General features: G+C 35.2%; 1 protein-coding gene across 1 annotated transcript in view; it reads right to left on the reverse strand.

The window, feature by feature from the left end:
- The window catches only part of MYCBP2 (MYC binding protein 2), a 382,851-nt gene that overhangs the window by 130,189 nt on the left and 237,450 nt on the right, over nt 1-15,212 (reverse strand). The window contains 1 exon segment of the mRNA XM_016425002.2: nt 948-1,066. Coding sequence (XP_016280488.2) covers nt 948-1,066 — 119 coding nt within the window.

Consider the following 15,212-nt stretch of genomic DNA (forward strand, 5'->3'; position numbering starts at 1 on the left):
GGAAAAATTCAGAGCATGGATTCAAGTTTAATTTTCCTCCCTACTCCATTAAGCAGCAGAGAAGTACAAGAAAGAGAAATCATATCTATGATTGTGGATTTCTGGGGAATTTATATTTATATATATATATATTAAGAGAGCTCTGTATTATGAAGTCACATCCATATTTTCTTGGTATATGAGGCAGAAATTAGGATCAGATGGAATTTAATGAATGTGACTAAAACATTTTTAACATTCAAAATAGTTTGAAATAGTATACAATGCATTTAGACTTAAGAAAGGAGAAAAGGAACCATGCTTAACTCAATTCACTTTACCAGTGGCTTTTTACACATCTACTTTTTAATTACTTATTTAGGTTATTACTAGCTGTATTTACAAGATCTGTGATCACATGACAGATTTTTGGTTAACTTAAGGCAAAGATGTTCTGGTAAATGTTTAATAACAAGTTCACCTCCTTTCCCCCAACATCTATACATGAGAAACTTTAATTTAACATTCATTAACATGCATTATCAACATTTTCACCATTACTTCTCAAAATCTAGTCAACTAACAAAACAGTAAATCAATTCTTGATTTACAGTGTTTATGAATTTCTAATATATAAAGATTGACACAAAATTTAGTAATCAGATATTGAAAGGTGGTTTGAGCTTCCTTCACCACAGTAGTTTCTATAAGGTAACTCAAATTTCAGTTTTTTCCATTTATCAAGAATGCTTCAAAAAAAAAAAAAGAAAACCTAATATGTAATGTAGCCCATCCAATAGCAAATGTGTGTGTAAAGATATATATGTATATGTATATATTTACTTACAAATAATAGCTTAAAAATGAATTTAAACCTTAAACAAAATATTTAACTGACATTTGGAAGTCAAATGTTGCCTACCAAAAAAAGTTTATTTTAATATAATTAAGAAAAGATTCACTCTCACCTCATCAGAACCAGGACTAAATTCATATCCAATTGCAAAACACTTGAAACCATAAAACGAAGCCTTATCATCCTTCACATAATCCGATGCAGTCTCTAATGAAAAAAGGGCTTCATTTCCTAAGAAGTAAAAGTCTTGAAATGAAAACACTCCTTTAATTATCCTCCCTCTTCAAGATCTCCAGAGAAGGAGAAATACAGCAGAAAAATATAAACAGACATAAGGATATTAGGATCACAAGTTTACAGAGTTTAGTCTAATCCTCTAATTTTTATAGAGATTAATGTCACATTATATACCACTTGACAAAGCAAGGATATGAACCCAGGACTACTGACTCCAAATTCAATAATCATTTTACTATAGCTGATATTCATAAAGATTCATTTGGCATCAATTTAGCAAGTCCTATGACTGTCAAAAGTTACATATGTACAATCCATACTATACTCTTTTTATTAAAAAAAATTTTTTTAAACCATATCTTTTGGCTTAGCATCAATACTGTGTATTAGTTCCAAGGCAGAAGAGTGGTAAGGGATAGGCAATGGGGGTTAAGTGACTTGCCCAGGGTCACACAGCTAGGAAGTATCTGAGGTCAAATTTGAAACTGGGATCTCCTATCTCTCAGTCTGGCTCTCAATCCACTGAGCTACCCTGTTGCCTGCCATACTATACTCTCAAAGTTTAATTATATAACTTCTATGAACATTTCTAAGAAAAACAACCAAAAAGTCTTTATAACATTTACATAATCCAGCAGTATATGAAAAGAAAGTTGGTAGACTTTTAAAAAATAAAATATTTATTTGCTTAGAATATTTTCCCATGGTTACATGATTCATGATTCCCCCACAGCTCTTCTCTACCTTCTCCCAGGGCTGACAAGCAATTCTATGGGATTATACATGTATCATTGTTCAAAACTTATTTCCATGTTATTTATATTTGCATTAGTGTTCTTCTAACATCAAAACCCCAATCATATCCCAATCAAACTACATGATTGATCGTATGTCTTTCTTCTGCATTTCTGATCCCACAATTCTTTCCCTGGATGTGGATAACATTCTTTCTCATAAGTTGCTCTGGGACTGTCCTGGGTAATTGCATCCGGCTAGCAGAGAAGTCCATTACATTTGATTGTGCCACAGTGTATCAGTCTCTGTGTATAATGTTCTCCTGGTTCTGCTCCTTTCACTTTGCATCCTTTCCTGGAGGTCTTTCCAGTTCACATGGAATTCCTACAGTTCATTATTCCTTTCAGCAAAATGGTATTCCATCATCATCAAATACCACAATTTATTCAGCCATTCCCCACTCATTTTCTAATTTTTTGCCATGATAAAAAGCCCAGCTATAAGTATTTTTCTACAAGTCTTTTTCCTTATTATCTCTTTGGGGTACAAATTCAGCAGTGCTATGGCTGGATCAAAGGGCAGGCATTCTTTTAAAGCCCTTTTGAGCATAATTCAAAATTGCCTTCCAGAATGGCTAGATCAATTCAAAATTCCACCAGCAACGCATTACTGCCACATCCTCTCCAACATTTATCACTTTCTTTTGCTGCCATATTGGCCATTCTGCTAGGTGTGAGGTGGTATCTCAAAGTTGTTTTAAATTACATTTTTCTAATCAGGAGGGATTTAGAACACTTTTTCATTGGATTATTGATAGTTTTGATTGATTCATGTGAAAACTGCCTATTCATGTACTTTGACCATTTGTCAATTGGGGAATGACTTGATTGTTTTGTAATTTGACTTATTTCCTTAAATTTTGGGGAAATTAAATCTTTGTCAGAGTTTTGTTCTAAAGATTTTCCCCAGTTTATTGTTTTGTTTTCCTTTAATTTTTGTTTACAATTGTTTTGTTTGTACAAAAACTTTATAATTTGATATAATCAAAATCATTCACATTACATTTTGTAATGTTCTCTATCTCTTGCTTGATCATTAATTCCTTCCTTTCCTACAGATCTGACAGGTATATTATTCTATGTTCACCTAGTTTATGATTTCACACTATATTTGAGTCATTTCCTCATTTTGAATTTATTTTGGTATAGGGAGTGAGATGTTGATCAAGAACTGATTTTTCCCATACTGTTTTCTGATTTTCCCAGCAGTTTTTGTCAAATAGTGAGTTCTTGTTCCAAAAGCTGGGCTCTTTGGGTTTATTGAACACAAGAATTTGCTGAGGTTATTTACACCAAGTCTTTTCCATTGATCCACCCTTCTGTCTCTTAGCCAGTATCATATTGTTTTGATGAAGACTGATTTATAATAAAGTTTAAAGTCTGGTACTGCTAGACTCCCATCCATCACTTTCTTTGATATTCTTTATCTTTTGTTCTTTCAGGTGAACTTTGTTATAATTTTTTCTAATTCTAAAAAAAAAGAGTTTTGGTAGTTTGATAGATATGGCACTGAATAAATAAATTAACTTGGGTAGGATTATCATTTTTATTATGTTAGATCATCTTACTCATGAGCAATTAATGTTTTTCCAATTATTTAGATTCATTTTTAATTGTGTGGATTATGTTTTGTAGTTGTGTTCAAATTGTTCCTATGTTTGTCTTGGCAGATATATTCCTAAACATTTTATATTATCTAGAGTGATTTTAAATGGAGTTTCTCTTTCTAACTCCTGATGCTGAGTTTTGTTGGAAATACATAGAAATGATGAAAATTTATGTGGGTTTATTTTGTACCTTGCAAATTTGCTAAAGTTGTTCATTATTTCCAGTAGTTTTTAAATTGATTTTCTAGGTTTCTTTAAGTATACCATCATATCATTTGCAAAGAGTGATAATTTAGTTTTCTCACTGACTACTTTAATTCCTTCAATTTCTTTTTCTTCTCTATTTGCTATTGCTAGCATTTCTAGAACAATATTAAATAATAGAGGGGATAATGGGAAGCCTTGCTTTACTCCTGACATTTTTGGGAAAGGCTTCTAACATGTCCCTATTACAAATGATACTTGGCAATGGTTTTAGACATATATTATTTATTACTTTGAAGAAGAGCCTTTCTATCCTATACTTTCCAGGGTTTTAAATAGGAGTGGGTATTATATTTTGTCAAAAGTTTTTTCTGTATCTATTGAGATGATCATGTGATTTCTTTTGGCTTGATTATTTATATGGTCAATTATTGTCGACAGTTTTCCTAATATTAAACCATCTGTGCATTATGGTATGAATCCCATCTGATCTTAGTGATAACTTGCTGGAGTGTTTTGCTAGTATTTTATTTAAGATTTTTGCATGTATGTTCATTGAGGAGATTGGTCTGTAGTTTTCTTTCTTTGTTTTTGGTCTGCCTGGCTTTGGAATCAATACCATGTTTTGTCATAAAAAGAATTTTGTAAGATTCTGTCTTTGTTCATTTTGTCAAATAATTTGTATTGTATTGGGATTTGTTGTTCTTTAAATGTTTGATAGAATTCATTTGTGAATCCATTTGGCCCTGGGGACTTTTTCATAGGAACATTGATGGCTTATTCAATTACCTTTTCTGAGATGAGATTACTTAAGTATTTTATTTCTTCTTTTGTTAATCTAGGCAATTTTTTATTATTGTAAATTTTCACCAATTTCACATAGATTGTCATATTTAGTGCCATATGCTTGAGCAAAATAGATCTTAATAATTATCTTAATTTCCTGTTCAACTTTGATACTGTTAATTTGATTATCTTTTTTGAATTAATTTAATTAGTACTTTATCTATTTTATTTATTTTTTCAAAGTAGCAGGTCCTAGTCTTATTAGTTCAATAGTACTTTTATTTAAATTTTATTAATGTCTCCTTTAATTTTTTGGATTTCCAATTTAGCCTTTATCTGATGATTATTAATTTGTTCTTTTTCTAATTTTTTAAGTCACAAGCCCAATTCATTGATCTCTTCCTCCATTTTGTTAAGACAGGCCCTCAATAATATAAATTTTTCCTGGCATGATGCTTTTGCTCTATCCCATAGATTTTGATATGCTGTCTCCTAATTGTCATTCTCTTTAATGAAGTCTGTAATTGTTTCTATGATTTCTGTTTTGACTCACTGGTTTTGAGGAATTAGATAACTTAGTTTCCAACTACTTTTAAATTTGCCTTTCAATTGACCTTTGCTAATTGTAATTTTTATTGCATTATGACCTGAAAAAGTTGCATTTATCATTTCTGCTTTTCTGTGTTTATTTGCACTATTTCTATGACCTAATTTATCCTTGTTCAATTTTCTCCAGATATCTATTAACCTTAATTTTTCTAACATTTCATTCACTTCCCTTTCTTTCTTTAATTTTTGGTTCAATTTATCTACTTCTGAAAGGGGAAAGTTGAGATGCCCTACTAGTATGGTCTTACTATATGTTTCCTCCTTAAGCTTTATAAATCTAGATGCTATACCATTTGGTACATAAATGCTTAGTAATAATATTACTTCATGGTTTATGGTATCTTTTATTAAAATGTAATTTATTTCCATATCTCTTTTAATCAGATCAATTTCTACTTTGGCTTTGTCTGGTATTATGTTTGCTATTCCTGCTTTTTTTTTTTTTACTTTAGACAATGTATAATTAATCCTGCTCCCACCTTTTACCTTGAATCTCTGTGTCACCCTGCTTCAAATGTGTTTCTTTTTAAAAATTTTTTTATTTATTTATCGAATCAATTTAGAACATTATTCCTTGGTTACAAGAATCATATTATTTCCCTCTCCTCCTTCCCCCTTTCCCATAGCTGAAATGCAATTTTACTGGGTATTACATGTGTCCTTGATCAAAACGTATTTCCACGTTGTCGGTGTTTGCATTAGGATATTCATTTAGAGACTACATCCCCAGCCATGTCCCCTCGACCCATGTAATCAATCAGTTGTTTTTCTTCTGTGTTTCATACTCCCACAGTTTTTCCTCTGAATGTGGATAGTGTTCTTTCTCGTAGATCCCTCCAAGTTGTTCAGGATCACTGCATTGCCACTAATGGAGAAGTCTATTACATTTGATTGTACCACAGTGTATCAATCTCTGTGTACAATGTTATCCTGGTTCTGCTCCTTTTGCTCTGCATCAATCAATTCCTGGAGGTCATTTCAATTCCCATGGAATTCCTCCAGGTTATTATTCCTTTCAAATGTGTTTCTTGTAAACAACATATAGTAGGATTCTGGTTTTTAATCCACTGTGCTATCTGCTTCTGTTTAATGAGTGAGTTTATCTTCTGAAAGAGGATTTTTATTCCCTTTGTCTATTTTAAGTTAATCAATCATGTACTTGGAGTAATTCACCCTTTTAACTTAATCAGTAAGGAAACTGAGAATCTTTTTGATAAAAGTTCACATCCTCAGAGGATGGGAAGTGGGATTCCATAGGCACTGCCCAGGCAAATTAAAAAAAAACATTGATTGGTTCCTGAGATGTGATAGACCAGCCCACAGTAAAAGGAAGGAGAAACCAGGGAGACAGGAAGTGATGTGGATAAAACTACTTATAAAACCAGCTAGCAGAGGGAACTGTGATTCATTCTGCTGCCATGGTGGTTCTTGCTGAAAGAAGAATTCTTCTGCATGACATTTTTTCTGCATTGGAGAACTTCTGAGTTGGAGATTCTGCATTGGTGGTCAAAGACTTTGGCTTTTGGTGACTTACTTGGGTTGAGGAGACCTTAGGCAGAGACACTAGCATTTCAGTTCTTCTCCTGTCTCCGGTGGGATTCTCTCTTTGGTGAGGCACTCAGATCTGCACTTAGTTAATTTAGCTAGGCAATATTTTCTACCTCCTTCCCACGTTTCCTTCTTTACTATCTCTACTGTGCTGTAATAAAACTACTAACATCCTTGTGACTTGAGTTAATTTTATAAATGCCGACCACAACAATTCTTTGTAACTCATAAATTTAATCAAATTTCTAACCCTTACAATCCCATCCACATTCAGCATTATGACTACTGTTTATTGCCCTACATCATATTATCTCCTTTAGATCCTGCTCTTTTCCCTTTCTTTATGTTCCTCCTCAGTAGTATTTTATTTTTTGTCATCCCCCCCAAGTTCCCCCTCTCTTCAACTAGCTCCCTCTTCCTTTATCTTATTCCTCTTCTCTTTCTCTGTAGGAGAATTCTATGCCCCAATGAGTAGAGTAAGATAGAATTCTATACTCCACTGAGCATACTATTTTTTCCTCTCTGAACCAGTTACAATAATAGTAAAGTTTAAGGATTGCCTGTCACGAGCCTTATACTCTTCTCTCAATGATTATTTTTCATGCCTGTTATGTGGTATAATTTACCCCATTCTATCTCTCCCTTCCCTTTTCTCTCAATGCAATCTTCTCTTTAATCCCTTGATTTTTTACATATCATTCAAATGAATACATATCATATCATATATACATTTTCCATATTTTTTTTACATTTACATACTGTGTCAAGGAAGTTCATTCCCTTCCCCTCCTGAGTACCTTGACCTGTCCATCAAACATTCCTGTAATAACATTGTTGTGCCATGTTTGCATGCCTGTACGTGCTATACATCAATGAAAAGTCAAGGCTTTGGGCTTGTGAAGAGTGAGAAGTAAGTGCTTAGGTAAGCATAGGTTAATAGAAACTCAGTTGCGCCTGCCTGCATGAATGAAGCTGGCTAAGAAAGAGAAGCAGAACCATCTAAAGCTCCTCTTCGGATGGACTGGTGAGAAAACTTCCTTCCATGAGGCTCCCCACCTCTGTTCTTTTACTGTAGCCCAGGGTGGATTAGTAAAGTCCCGGGCGGAGCACAGGAACCCCGCCCATCCCAGCCCATGACTTCCCTGGGTACGCGAAACCGCTGGCTATACTGCCACTTTGCTCAGCCAGGTGCTGCACTGAGGGAGGAGACACTCCTTAAATTAATCCTGGGGGTCCTTCTGGGCTGTGGATTAGAGTTAGGGGCTCCCTGGGAGAGTGGAGGCAGAAGTCCCGGCTTTTGGTCCAAACAGAACTGGGAGTTTTTAGGACCCAAGTGGGGGAGCAGCAGTTCCCCCTACCCCCCAATCAATAATGACTCTCCCCATTTGGTACCCTACCCAACCCCTTTTGCACAAGATTTGGGTGGTAGACGACGGGGTAGACTCCTGTTTCTCCCCAACCTCTGCACTCTCCCCAGGCTTGAGATACTGGGGAAACTGAGATGGGCTCCCCTATGCCTGCTGCCTTTCCTCAGCTCAGCAAAGCCTAGGGCATGGGAGTCCCCCACCCCCCTTTCCAAAAGGGAGGGAGTTTTTTTTTTTTTTTTTTAACCAAAGGGCACTAGGACTCAACATATCTTTCGCAGCCCAGTGTCGGACTAACTTTCCCTGTGTACCACACCCGCTGGGTCACTGGGGCAGGGAATCTGCTCAGAGACAGGCATTAATCATGGGAGTCCTTCCATGCTGTGGACTAGAGTTAGAGGCTCGCTGCCCCCCCCCAACTTTGAAAACAGGTGGCTGTTTTCTCTGGGGGAGGGGAAGGGATTTAACTCCATTTTTCTTTCCCTTTTCCGTTACCCACCTGAAACAGTCCTTAGAACTGGGCTAAGATGAAATGCCTTTTGGAATTATTTTCTTTCTGCCCTTCCCCCCTCAGCACATTTCTTCAGACTGCATTTTTACAAGGAACTTCTCTTTGAATTTTTCTCTCTCCCTCTCCCACCCTCAAACTTTCCTTGCAGATTGCCTGCCTTCCTATAGCATTTCAAAAGCCACATTTTTCTCAAGCTTTCCTTGAAGCCTGCCTGCCTTCTTTAGCATATCAAAAGCCACATCTTTATTCTTTCTCTTCCTTTACCTGACTGCTTTTAGGTAAAGGTCTACCCACAAGTACTTTCCACTCAACACACATTTATAGCGCCACCAACTATCAAGAATTAAAACTGCAGGATAATAAAAAGAATTCTTTGCTACTGCTACTAGTAATCTAAAATAATGCTATTAAATTTAATATATTTAAATAAAAGGATTATTAATAAGAAATATTAATAATATTGAATTTAAATTAAAGCCAATTTCTAAAATTGAACAAAGACAACATTAAATCAAATTAATTACATGTAATATTAAGAAATAATTTTAGAACACAATAGTATTAATCCTACACTCAATAAAAATAATTATTAGTCACTCCTATTATTAATTACTAATGGTTATTATTGATGATTGATAATTGTTCATGGTTTTATTGTTAATTATTAACAATAATAATAATAAATTCATATATTAGTCATTAATATCATTGATAATTATAATAAATACATATTATTATTAATAACAAAAATTATTACACTAAATACACATTCATTATTGATACTATTACTGTGCAACAATTACTGTTTCTTTACATTAGCCTTTTTGTTTTAAACCTCCTCTTATCTTCTTCTACAATAGCATTGAAAAACTTTGTGTCTCCATTTTTTTATGTTTTAGGAACTTTTCATTGTTTAAGCTGACCATTTATCAATACTCAAACTAGCTTAAATAAGACATACAGATTAGACAATATGGGAAATACTGCAACAAATCAAGGGAAATCGGGAAATATTTCTGTTGATTCACCCCTGCATAAATTTCTTAATTCTTGGGCTGATCCCAATCTACCTAAGGACAATTGGATGACAAAGAAAGAAGCTAGAAAGCTTTGTAAGGCATGGATGGACATATCTTTTACCTGGCCAAAATATGGCTCTTTTGACTTCAAGACCTTAAAAGATTTGAAGTTATCCATTAAAAACAAAGAGTTCAATTATAAATACTGGCACTTGTGGGCATATCATGTTGATAAATCGACCATCCCTCCAGTGAGGAAACCATTCTTTCTTGGAACCAAACCACTCTAGCTTAACTCCTTCAGTGAAATCTAGCAAGAAACACACTCTATAATCCCACATGGCCTGTGAAGAGGTTTCTCCTCATACTGACTCAAACCAGGACTTGAACCTTTCAGCTCCTCTCCCTGTCAGATCTTGCTCATCCCCTTTCCCCCCAATCTACCTCTCTACCCTCCCTTAATATCCTACCACTTGTACACTCCTTCTAACTATGCCCACCTGTACCATCTCTACTTCAATCCTTTTCCATACCCTCCTTCCCACTCACCTTATTAAGATTCCTCTAGACCTCACCCCTCCTATTCCTCTTCACCCTGTACCCAGTCCCACCCACCCCTCCTCTGTACCCCACCCCCAGACCCTCCCCCATTCTTCCCCACCACAACCCTAGACCTTCCTCCAAATCTTTTCACTCTGCCTCCCCATCTACTGACCAGATCCATTCCACCACCCTACACCCTTCCCCTACTAGCCTCACTGCAAACAACTCCACTGAACTCCAGAATATAGGTCAAGCAACAGTTACCACAGCTGATTCAAATAAAGGTCTTTTCCCTCTAAGAGATGTTCCTACATATAACAGACATGGAGATTTAATAAACATTAGACATCATACAAGTTTTTCTCTACAGGACATAGAGGGATTCGAAGAAAAATTTCCCTCATTTGAAAGTGAGCCTATCTTGTTAATAAATAGGGTTGAGAACATTTTTCATACATATAACCCCACATGAGTTGATGTAGAAGATTTACTCCAGGTCATTCTAACAGAAAGGGAAAGGAATAAAATTCTGTCTCTTGTTAATCAGGCCCAAGGAGAGGGAACAACTTATTGGCCAACTGAAGATCCTAAATGAGACCCAAATTCAGAGCAAGATTACTTAGAACTTTTCCAGGCTAGAAATGCTTTGCTAAAAGCTATGAGAGGCTGTTCTGATAGGCCTGGTACATGAACTAAATTCAAAAATCTTAAGCAAGGAGAGAGTGAAAATTCCTCCCAGGTTATGGATAGACTTATTGAGCTGGGGGAAGATATATTGAGCTTGATCTGGATAGAGAACAGGACGTTAGACCAATCAGAATACAATTTGTTAAAAACAGTTGTAAGGTAGTTAGTAATTATTTTATGACTACCTGTCCAAACTGGCCTATTATGGACCTTAAAGAATTGAAAGAGTGACAGTTTATGCTTTTGAGGGACATAAGGAAAAGGAGAAGGAGAACACTGATTTAGTGGAAACATTAAGGAAGGAAATAAAGGAACTGACTGCTAAACAGGGGGAGAAGGATAAAGAGAATGCTACTTTAATAGAGACATTGAGGAAGGAAATAAAAGAATTAACTGAAATGTTGGAAAGGTAAAGCAAGGAGAGATCTTAGCTCCCTTACAAGAATCCACAAAAAAGCCACTAACATGTTACTTTTGTGATGGGTAATGTAATTATGAATTGTAAGAAGAGAAATCAGGAAAATAGGAATAGAAGTTTCAGGAATAGTAATATTGGTAGGAGGAATAGTTATTCAAATGAGGCAAATCAAGACACACACCCAAACATCTATACTCAGTGCAAGAACTCCCCTCAGTATGGGGGACCCCAGAGGTGTGGACAAAGGGATCATGATGAATGATGGTACTTGGGTGGGGAAGGAACCTCAAAGAGTCTGGAGGTGAATTTTCAGCCATTTCAGACCTCATTGCCTCATGGATGTTAACTGTTTCAGTTTGTTCCCCTCCCCAGAATGAAGAAGTCTCTGTAACACAATTCTGAATATAAGACATATGTAATTTACTGTTAACCACTTCATAAGTTATCAAAATTGAAATATTCTGTTACATTTGACAATTTAATTGTCTAATAATTTAAATTTATTTTAACAGGTATTCAGACATGATATCTGGGAGCATCCCTACCTCTAACTGATGATTCATTTGCTTGCCTCTCAGTTGTTTGTAACAAGAGTTAAGGGTCCATTTGTAGTTGAAGTAAGAGTGCAATGATGTTGTATTTCCCCATTTCTGCATTTATTGTAAATGCAATGGATGACACACCGGAAGTGATTTTTGTTTTTTAGTCCTTGGCTCCAAGTATAAATGGTTGGGACATATTGGAGATAGTTCTGTTACACTGTTACAGTCTCATATCAAGAGGGAGGGAGTTACCCAAGTGGCTTAGTTAACTGGTGATGTGTTATAATCTCATCTGGGAGGTGAGAATGGTTTTTCTTTGAAGCCTAGTAGCTTCAAAATGGATTTCTTATTTTTGGAATTCTTCATCAACAATACAGAGGCTTTTCTGGGTTTCTCTCCTACCAAATTTTGGAATGATGGTAATAATAATAGACTTTTAAAAAATATCTCTTCCAAGATTGAAGGATTTGCTAAATCTGTAGAACTTGTGACAAATATTCACAATTTCAAAGGATTGCTTTTTTTTACATGTCACACAGCAACTCATGTGAATCCTAATGATAGTGGATTTGTTTGCAGTAATCCTTAAATGGTCTCATAACTTTGGGGATTTTGGTACTTTTTAGAATCTCTATTAGCAGTTGTACTACTGCTTTTAAAAGGCTTTTATCTGGTGAAAAAATTATGTACTCACACTGTGGATCCTGGTCAAGTTAAGAGTGATATAAATTTCATTTTTGAGTGAGCACCTTTGGTGTTGTGCCTCTGCTTGTCTAACACATTGTCACATGGAATATGAACTGTGACATTATGATTTAAAAATAATTTTTTTCTCTATGTTTGTAATAGGATATTTGATTTTTTTTCCTTTTTTTCCTAACCTCAGTGATACATAAAATCAGTATTAATGTTTTTTTTTTTTAATTGAAGGATAAACTTTACAGTATACGTTATAGTATCTATTAGAGCTAATAATATGCATACCCAAAAGGCTTTGGACTATGAAAACCTGCCATTTATTAATAAATGTTATGGGACTTTGTTTAATGATTATGTCTGATTCCAGGAGAAGAGAACAAAAGAGCCAATATATAGTGCCAAGTCGCACGAGGTCAAAACAGACCAAATCCAATCCAGGGAGGATTGCTGAACTTCTGTGTCAATAGTAATGGACTTGAACCTAGTGTGAGAATCGAGGTTGAGGAACTTGACTTATGGTAAGATGCAGGACTCCCTTGTACCACACTCCACATGCAAAATTCTCAGTCAAGTATCTCAGTTTGGTTATCATCTTGGCTCCCCCTATCTCTGACAGTGAAGGTACAATCAGACCAGGGAACGATTTTTCCCATTTGCTGCTGAAACTTAGTCCTTTCTCTTTTATAGTTTGGCAATTTTCTGTAGTCCTGGCTGCAAATAGGTAAAGTTCCACATAGCTGCTGTTGTCCTACAGGCTTGTGGGACATAAGTCACTTTAACTGGCCCTTGCTGTTATTCAAGAACCTGTTACAAGTTGTTTATTATTTTTTACTCAGAGTTTTATACATGTTAAGATTTTTATTTTATTTTTTATCATTTCTGAACTTATTTTTATACAGAATTACATTTTTTTTTTACTCTTTATTTGGGTTTTTTTTAGATATTTTGTTTTTGTTTTGTTTTTCTTTTGACAGTTGTTTCATATACCTCATAACTCAGTCATGTATCCCAGTGTGATTCTGGTGCTGGTCAACACTCTCCTCAGGGGAAATTGTGTAATTATCCTAAAAATTCAAGGTTTAAAATTTTTTGGAGAAATTTCAGGAAAAGAAACTTGCAAAAACCTTGAATCAAGAAACCAGATCCTTTTGGAGAAGGTGTTGTAAAGATGTCTGAAGAAGCCACACACCGCATCAAAAGATCCAGAATGAACTTTGGGATTTAATGAATTGAACTGAAGGGGGTTGAACATACATACTTAACCTGAATGTAAACTCTTATGTCAAAGGAGACTTCCCCGTAATTGGCATTTTGTCATTGCGTCTATTAATCAGTTTTTGTATTTTACTGTCATCTCTAACTATTGTAACTTTCTCTTAGAAAAATGCAATATTGTATGTACTTTTAGCTAGAAGGTATTTAGAGTCATAAGATAGTTATATTAAAGATAGTGATATTAAAATGTTATATATATAAGTTATATATAAAAATATAATATAAATTTTATATTTATAATATATAAATATATAAATATTATATATATATATATAAATATTATAAATAATATAAAAAGTTATATATATAAGATAGTTATATTAAAATGATCCATTCGGGAGACAGGTTTCCCAAAGGATGACAGGGGGGTTGTGTCAAGGAAGTTCATTCCATCCCCCCTCTTGAGTAACTTGATCTGTCCATCAAACATTCCTGATGTAATACAGTTGCACCCAGGTTTGTGTGCCTGTACATGCTGTACATCAATAAAAAGTCAAGGCTTTAGTCTTGTGAAGAGGGAGAATCAAGAAAGGGAACAGAGAAGAGACGCAGGAAAAGAGTAGAAAGGGGAAGGAAGAAGAGACTTGCAGGCTAGGGACCATGTGGTCAGGTTATTTAGAGGAATAATTGTCTACCCTTTCTAATAAACTTTATAAAATATATATCTGGGTAGAAATATTATTTCACTTCTCATAATACACATCATATAATCATAATGTGAATTTCAAAACTACTCTACCCTATTCAGACCATTCTTTTTAGAAGAGGGGATTTAGTTATTTCCTGATCAATAACAATAGAGATAATTGGAATAACAGAATCAGGTCTTGGAAACTATAATCTCCACCCTACTCAGGATAACAAGATTAGGAAGGGATGCAGCAAAACTCAAGATTTATTTATTTGAGAATATGGCCCTCAACAGACATGTGCAAACCAGGGCAGACCTCTGGGCAGTCCTAGGTCAAGCTAGAGCCACCATTGGCACAAGTGAGATGCAGGAAGTGAGGTAGAGAATAACCTCTGGGGTTCTCGGGATTTCCTGTGAGGAGGGGTAGAGTTCAGTTCGTGCTAGGAGCTTGGGCAGGGAGGAGGCCCACAGACAGCTTTCCATCAGATCAGTCATGTGAGTCAAGGACTGATTCTCTTCTCTACCTTGGTCTTCAGGCCTAAACTCCCTCTGGCTCTGCCAGAAGGTTGAATTAACCTTTTTCCCTTTTCCTCCTCTCTCCTTCTCTCCCTCTCTCTTTCCTACTCCCATTGTGATTAAATTACCATAAACTCCATTCTGACTTGAGGGTTTCATTTTAGGAATTTCATAGGTAAATTCCTTGGCGACCTTAGATTAATATATATCAGTCTCTTAAAGTGATTTCAATATCACAATAATCAGCTTATTTCTCCAAACCTTTCTGAGTAAATTCCTTCTATCTTCTTTACAATTATAGGTAATTTTTGAGAATTACACAAATCCTCTTTCCTTATAGACATATATATATAACATTTTGATCTTAATGTGTCCCTTAAATTTTCT

This window comes from Monodelphis domestica, chromosome 8 (assembly GCF_027887165.1).
Source record: "Monodelphis domestica isolate mMonDom1 chromosome 8, mMonDom1.pri, whole genome shotgun sequence".
Lineage (NCBI taxonomy): Eukaryota > Metazoa > Chordata > Mammalia > Didelphimorphia > Didelphidae > Monodelphis > Monodelphis domestica.